Source organism: Meriones unguiculatus, chromosome 19, assembly GCF_030254825.1.
Source record: "Meriones unguiculatus strain TT.TT164.6M chromosome 19, Bangor_MerUng_6.1, whole genome shotgun sequence".
Lineage (NCBI taxonomy): Eukaryota > Metazoa > Chordata > Mammalia > Rodentia > Muridae > Meriones > Meriones unguiculatus.
This window is the reverse complement of record NC_083366.1, coordinates 7,073,839-7,081,459: the sequence shown is the minus strand read 5'-3', so window position 1 is coordinate 7,081,459 and position 7,621 is coordinate 7,073,839. Positions and strand designations below refer to the sequence as shown.

Here is a 7,621-nt window from a genome sequence, read left to right as displayed (position 1 = left end):
AGAAAATTTTTAGAACGCACTCTGACTTCAAGAAAACACATCCAGACATCACTCATTCTCTGGGCTCTGGTAGTTTGCAGATGGATATATTATAATACAATGCTTCTTTTCTGTGAACTTAGGAACTCCCCAAGTGGTAGGGACAAGAGCACCTGAATGCTGTGTCAGGAAAATCCTAGCTACGTGGTTAATAGAGAGAAGACCCAGATGTGGGAAGCAGGAAGACAGAAAGGAGATTAGAATGATCAGATATAGATACAAAACAGCGTCTTGCTGATGACCCCGCTGTGGTGCATGTTCTGGGAAGAATACAATGCGCTTGAACTTTTTATTCTCTTCCCAGGGTCACAGCCACACTCTGATCAAATCTGCAGCAGATTTACAGTTGTTTCTTAGGTCTACAATAGAGACAAAAACAACAGTTCTCTACATTTGACATGAGACTTCAAAAGCAGAGAGTTCTGTCTTCTGTTCAGCTTGTGCAGAGTCACTGGTGACCGTAGCTCAGTAAGTCGCTGAGCTGCAGGCAGGGGATAGAGTGTTTGTGGTGGCAGTCAGCCTCTCCCTGGCACACTCATCATCAGGTCAGAGATACTTCGTCCTCTAACATTTTTGAAAATATGTTATGAGTATTAGCCATACAACATAATCTAAAAGGAAAACAAAATGCAAAAAGAACGAGAATGAGCCACTGTGGGGCACAGCTTGGACTCTTCACCTTGAGTAAATCCTGGAAGATGAGAGGCTTAAGTGAGGCTTCTCTGCCCGCGAGGAACTGGCCTCTCTTGGCAGAGACACTTTTGAGGAACCAATAAACTTCTTAAAATCTGAGTTTATAAATCAGTATAATCAGTTAACTAGGACATGGATTCATTAAGAAAGTCTGAGAAAGCATAACGAATCATGAGCGCAGGCAGAACCCCACTTTCAGATCTTCAGGATAGCTGATATTCAGACCACACATTTGAAGAAATTCTTCTGTTATATATAATTACTTCGAGGCCACAGTGTCCCCTCCCTTTTCTGTCTGGCCCTCTCCCCCAGATTTTTCCCCTGCCTCTCCTCAGAAAAAAGCAGACTTCCGTCCCAGCAACTTCCAGCAAACCCAGCACAACAAGCAGCTATAAGCCAGGCACACACCATCACATCAGAGCTGGAAAAGGAACCCCGTAGGGGGAAAAGGGCCCCACAATTAGGCAACAGAGTCAAGGGCAGCCCCTGCCCCCACTGTCAGGCTTGCCACGAGAAAACCCAGCCACAACATAGATGCAGAGGACCTAGGTCGGACCCCACAGGCTCCCTGACCTCTCAAGCTGATTCTGCCGGCTGTGTTCCAGCAGTGTGCCGCTGACCCTCTGGTTTCTCCAATCCTTTCTCCCCCTCGTCAGCAGAACTCTCCTGGCTCTGCCCAACGTCTGGCTGTGGTCCTCTGCATCTGCTCCCATCACTTGCTGGTGAAGCTTTCTGCAGACCTCAGCCTGTAGAGACAATGCTCCACTCACATTTCCTTGATAAATATGTGCGTGACTCATGTGCAGCCTGTTTGTCTATGAGCTCTCAATCATCTATCAGCTACCAGTCTGTTAGTCTTTCAACCATCTATTTCCCATCAAACGTCAGTCCTATGTCTACCAGCTACCAATCAATTATCTATCACCTATCTATCAACCATCCATCTGTCATTGGTCTATTTATCTCCTATCATTGGTCCCTCTATCCACTTCCATATCAACCATGTACTCATGTTGTTTAGGGGCGAGTACATGCTGAGGAAGCTGCCGTTAGGTGGTTTCATTGTGTAGACGTCAGAGTCCTTCAAAGGGGCAGCTGTGGTAGGCCGGAACATGCCTGCTGACAGTACCGGCCGTCGGTGATTTCCCATTTTCATGGTTCTTGATCGTTTCCAGTTTGGTTTCCAGATCATTGGCTGTGGCTCTTGCTGGCAGCATCAGCCCCTGATTTTGTGCTCTTGGAGCCATGATGAACAGAACAGCATGAAATTTAATCAAGCACAAAGGAGCTTGCTACTGTGAGGAATGTGGCGACCACGGGTGAGCGAGGCTGCCGCGTGCTGCGGGTTCCGCAGCCCCGAGCGGTGGGTTCTGCAGCCGCGTGCGGGGGCTCTGCAGCCCCGGGCGGCGGGTTCTGCAGCCGCGTGCGGGGGCTCTGCAGCCCCGGGCGGCGGGTTCTGCAGCCGCGTGCGGGTTCTGCAGCCCCGGGCGGCGGGTTCTGCAGCCGCGTGCGGGGGCTCTGCAGCCTACTTCCCCTCGTCTTCTAAGTAGACGAGCATGCTGAACTAAGAACGCAGTGAGTTGCGGAGGTCAGCCTCCACCTTCGAAGCGGCAGCGCGTGTGTAGGAGCCGCTGTACTCTTCAGCCCAGGGGCCTCCTGTTTCCCGCACACCGTCCGGGCGGGCAGCTGTGGAGCGGTGGAGCAGGCGGGCATCTGTGGAGCGGGCGGGCATCTGTGGAGCTGTGGAGCGGGCGGGCATCTGTGGAGCGGTGGCGTGGGCGGGCATCTGTGGAGCTGTGGAGCGGGCGGGCATCTGTGGAGCGGTGGCGCGGGCGGGCATCTGTGGAGCGGGTGGGCAGCTGTGGAGCGGGCGGGCATCTGTGGAGCGGGTGGGCAGCTGTGGAGCGGTGGAGCGGTGGAGCGGGCGGGCAGCTGTGGAGCTGTGGAGCGGGCGGGCAGCTGTGGAGCGGGCTGCTGTGGAGCGGGCGGGCAGCTGTGGAGCGGGCAGCTGTGGAGCGGGCGGGCAGCTGTGGAGCGGGCTGCTGTGGAGCGGGTGGGCAGCTGTGGAGCGGGCTGCTGTGGAGCGGGCTGCTGTGGAGCGGGCAGCTGTGGAGCGGGCAGCTGTGGAGCGGGCAGCTGTGGAGCGGGCGGGCAGCTGTGGAGCGGTGGAGCGGGCTGTTGTGGAGCGGGCTGCTGTGGAGCGGGCTGCTGTGGAGCGGTGGAGCGGGCAGCTGTGGAGCGGGCAGCTGTGGAGCGGGCAGCTGTGGAGCGGGCAGCTGTGGAGCGGGCAGCTGTGGAGCGGTGGAGCGGGCTGTTGTGGAGCGGGCAGCTGTGGAGCGGTGGAGCGGGCTGTTGTGGAGCGGGCTGCTGTGGAGCGGGCTGCTGTGGAGCGGTGGAGCGGGCTGTTGTGGAGCGGGCAGCTGTGGAGCGGTGGAGCGGGCTGCTGTGGAGCGGGCAGCTGTGGAGCGGGCTGCTGTGGAGCGGGCAGCTGTGGAGCGGGCAGCTGTGGAGCGGGCTGCTGTGGAGCGGGCTGCTGTGGAGCGGGCGGGCAGCGGTGGAGCGGGCAGCGGTGGAGCGGGCAGCGGTGGAGCGGGCAGCGGTGGAGCGGGCTGCTGTGGAGCGGGCTGCTGTGGAGCGGGCTGCTGTGGAGCGGGCTGCTGTGGAGCGGGCAGCTGTGGAGCGGGCGGGCAGCTGTGGAGCGGGCAGCTGTGGAGCGGGCTGCTGTGGAGCGGGCAGCTGTGGAGCGGGCTGCTGTGGAGCGGGCTGCTGTGGAGCGGGCTGCTGTGGAGCGGGCTGCTGTGGAGCGGGCAGTTGTGGAGCGGGCAGCTGTGGAGCGGGCTGCTGTGGAGCGGGCAGCTGTGGAGCGGGCTGCTGTGGAGCGGGCTGCTGTGGAGCGGGCGGGCAGCGGTGGAGCGGGCAGCGGTGGAGCGGGCTGCTGTGGAGCGGGCTGCTGTGGAGCGGGCTGCTGTGGAGCGGGCTGCTGTGGAGCGGGCTGCTGTGGAGCGGGCTGCTGTGGAGCGGGCTGCTGTGGAGCGGGCTGCTGTGGAGCGGGCTGTTGTGGAGCGGGCTGCTGTGGAGCGGTGGAGCGGGCAGCTGTGGAGCGGGCGGGCAGCTGTGGGGCGGGTGGGTCCAGCTCAGGGCTGAACCTCCTTGACTGGAACCCCGAGGGAAAGCCTGGCTCTGCATTGTAACAGCATCTTCTGTTACTGTGTCTCGGATCTCACTTAGGAGACGCAGCCCCTTCCGATTCAAGCAATCGAGTTCTACTGCGACAGAGTGGCGGCTGGGGGGGCACAGGAGGTCCCTCTTCTCCTTCCTGAAGGAGCTGATTACCGGAGATGAGGAGACTCCCAAGCTGAATGCTAAAAGTTGCTCTTCCCTTTACTTTCCTCACATCGCACACACGACAAGATGTGTCCTTAAGAGCCGCTTGAACTATTATTGCCCTGTTTCTTACTGAACACTGGCTTCCTAATCACAGACAGCCGAACTGCATGCCCCTGGAGCTGACCAGCGCCCCTGACAGTCCTGGGACAGTGGCATGTTCCTCTCAGCCCACACTCAGGTGGGACCTCACAGTGCTCCCGTCCTCACAGGTGGGGAGGATGTGCGGAAACCCCTGCCACCAACGAGAGAATGCTCTGCTGTTTTGGACGCAGGCTAGTAGTGATTAATGAGCTAATCTCTGCTCTCCCCGTTTCATGGAGGAAACCGCCGCAGCCCTGTCAGTAAGACTAATCTCTACTTTAGGTTATTGCATTATTTTAGAAATGCAGCATCCAGAACACTTGAGTTTGACGGGAACGTGTTTCGGCCAAGGATGTGGCTCAGTGGTTAGCACTTAGCACAGGCAAAGCTCTAGGTTCCACTCCCAGTATGGCAAAAGCAGAAAAGACATGCTGGTCTTATTACATGAGATATGATAGCATATAAAAATAAACTAAGCAACTGAGTGTATGCTAAGAGAAACACTTTGAATTTAATATAACGTTGCAGTTGCCACTATTATATTACATTACAGAATGATTATGTTTAATATGGAGTTTTGCCATTTGTGAACTTCAAAACATTAAATCTATTTTATTTTATTTATTTTTTGCTAAGTGAATCTATCTCAATAATTATTCACTAAAAGAGCAAAAAACGGTATCATCCTTTTCAGAAAGCTTTGAGGTCTCATTCTGATAAAATTAACAGACTTTAGGATAGAATAAAATAAATGATTGCTTTTTTTCTTCTTTCTAAATAACTAGATGTTTCTTTTTGGAAATGTGTGTGTGTGCGTGTGTGCAGATGTGTGTGGAGGCCAGAGGTTGATGTCAGGGTCTCTCTCAATCACTCCCCATCTTCTTATCATTATTGGTTTTTTGCTTTGTTTTGTTTTGTTTTTTTCCTCTGAGGCAGGGTTTCTGACTGGACCTAGAACTCGTGGTTTGCGCAGGTCAGCTGCCCAATGACTCCAGGGGTCCCTTCACATTTGCCTCCCCCTCAGACCTTGTTCCTTGGCACTGAAGTTACAGACTTGTGCCAAGGTAGCCAGCTTTTCAGTGGTGGTTGGAGAGTCACACTCAGGTCCTCATGCTTGAGCGGCAGGCGCTCTGCCCGCTGAGCCAGCTCACTCATGTTTCCAGCTTCTGCAGTGCGGGCCCAGTCATAATTTACAACAACACTGATTGCATCTGCCTGGTATTCACAAGCATTATGTGTTCTTGTTTGAAATTTGAATTTCCTGGAAGAGGGATGAAGAGACGGCTCTGTGGGTACAGTGCTTGCGATGTGAGCATGTAGGCTCGAGTTTGGAGTCCCAGGACCCGGTAAGAAGCAAGGTATACAACAGTACACAGCTGTGACTCCAGCGTGGGGAGTGCGTGGGGACAGGCAGATCCCAGAGGCACACTGACCAGCCGGTCTAGTGGAAACCGTGGACTCCGAGTTAGTGAGAGACCCTGCCTCAAAAGAAGAAAAATGAAGAGTGATAGAGGAAGACATCAGACAAAGGCTTCTGGCCCCATGTATGCATGTGTGAGAGCACCCACACGTGTGTGCACATGCCAGTGCAGTGACACACAGACATCCAGAGAGCATAAAGGGTAAAATCACTGTTAGCAATAATCTCTGAAAGTTAGAGTTAAGAGCTTGGTTTGTTTCCTACCAGTCTTTCTGTTAACCTTACATGAAATTTGATCTTCTTGGACTATAAAATGTATAGGTACATATATGTAATGAGTGTTCTTAACAATTCTTCTCACCTGTAACATTAACAGCATTTTACCAAGCCTTTAAGTATTCCTTGAAAATGGAATTTTAATTTTGCTCTCTAGTTCTCTATCGCATAGAGACAGCTACCGGAACTTAGGTAACTCCTCTTCTACAGCTAGACTTTTTCTTTTCTCTTTTTTTAATCATTAAACAGGTTAGGCCAGTGGTCCTCAACCTCCCTAATGCTTCTACGCTTTAATACAGTTCCTCACGTTGTGGTGACCTCCCAAGCATAAAATTATTTCATTGCTACCTCGTAACTAATTTTTCTACTGTAGTGAATCAATGTAAATATCTAACATGGGGATGTCTGATATCCGGCCCCAAAGGGTCGTGACCTAGGCTGGCCCCAAACTCTCCACCTCTCCCTCAGCCTCCTTAGTGCTTGGTCACAGATGTGCGCCACTATGGCCTGAAGCTGGACTTGCTAGATTCGGAATATTTTCTGATAAAAATTAGGACCAGGGGCTAAGGACATACTCCGAGGTCAGTTCCAGCACTGTGTAAATCTTCATGGTAGTACAAGCGTGAATCACACCACTTGGGAGGTAGAGGGAGGAGGATCAAAAGCTTAAAGTCATCCTAGCAACGCTGAGACTCCTAGGCCAGCCTGGACTGTTTCAAAAATAAAAACAACAGGATGAAAAATATCTATTAGCTGGTCTCAGAGAACTGTTTGGAGAGGAAAATGACTTCAAGGAAATGACCTTGATAAGCTGTTTTTAGTGGATAAAGACATTTGAGAAGAAAAATAGGAAATCCAGTTTTGTGTATGTGTGTGTGTGTGTGTGTTGCTGTGACTTTAAGATAACTTCCCCACTCAGCCTAGTATTCTAACCTGCACACCCTTGTCTGTGTGAGAGGCTCCTGGCAGAATCCAGATAAACATTAGAGTTAGAGGCAAATCGGAGAGGAGAGGGAGGGCGACCAGTAGGAGGGAGACCAAGTGTCCAGACATGAGAGGAAGTGACAGAGGAACGCTGGTGCCCAGGCAGCACCAGAGAGAGCAACACTGTCCCTCAGGACAGACTGCTCAGGGCTGGAGCCAACTTATTTTAACTTTAAAAGGTCAAGATGACCTCAGCTGATATCTACGAAATAGAGAACGCTGAGAAATTAGCACACAGTTAGATTTGGGTTTTTGACCCACTGGAGAGTCTTTGCCTCCTGACAATAGAGTCATCCTAGCAACTTCACATTACGCATCATTTTGTTGTTCGCTTTCAGTCACCAAAAATGGTCTTCATTGTCCTTTAAACCAAAGTTAACAGCTTTACCTCAGCTTTCCACTTTGTTTTAGAAGCACTTTGTCCACTCCCTGTATGACTGCCTTGGAAATATTATATCGTCACACACTGTCATGTATTTGTCGGGATCTTCAAGGAACAGTCGGAGCTTCACAAGTCAGAGGTATCCTAGGGAATGGCATCTGTCTACAAAGGGCACAGGGCTTAGGGCACAGGTCTTCTGTGGAGCGCTGAGATTTTTTAAAGTGTTCCAAAGCAAGGTGTAAGAGAGAGAAGGTGAAGTTTGGGTCCCCACACCCCCAGTGTTAGGGATCAAACTGAGGGCCGTGTTCATGTTAGGCTAACTCCCTACAGCTGAGCTGAGAGAAGCCCTAGCCCATTCC

The 7,621-nt window shown here is 52.3% G+C and overlaps 1 protein-coding gene across 1 annotated transcript; it reads left to right on the top strand.

Annotated features, from left to right (window-relative positions):
* The first annotated feature begins 2,036 nt into the window (after positions 1-2,036).
* On the top strand, positions 2,037-3,923 carry LOC132649325 (spidroin-1-like). The gene is made up of 2 exons (XM_060372993.1): positions 2,037-2,226; positions 2,377-3,923. Exons 1-2 carry the CDS (start codon positions 2,037-2,039, stop codon positions 3,921-3,923), a joined length of 1,737 nt encoding a protein of 578 aa, XP_060228976.1.
* Positions 3,924-7,621: the final 3,698 nt, after the last annotated feature.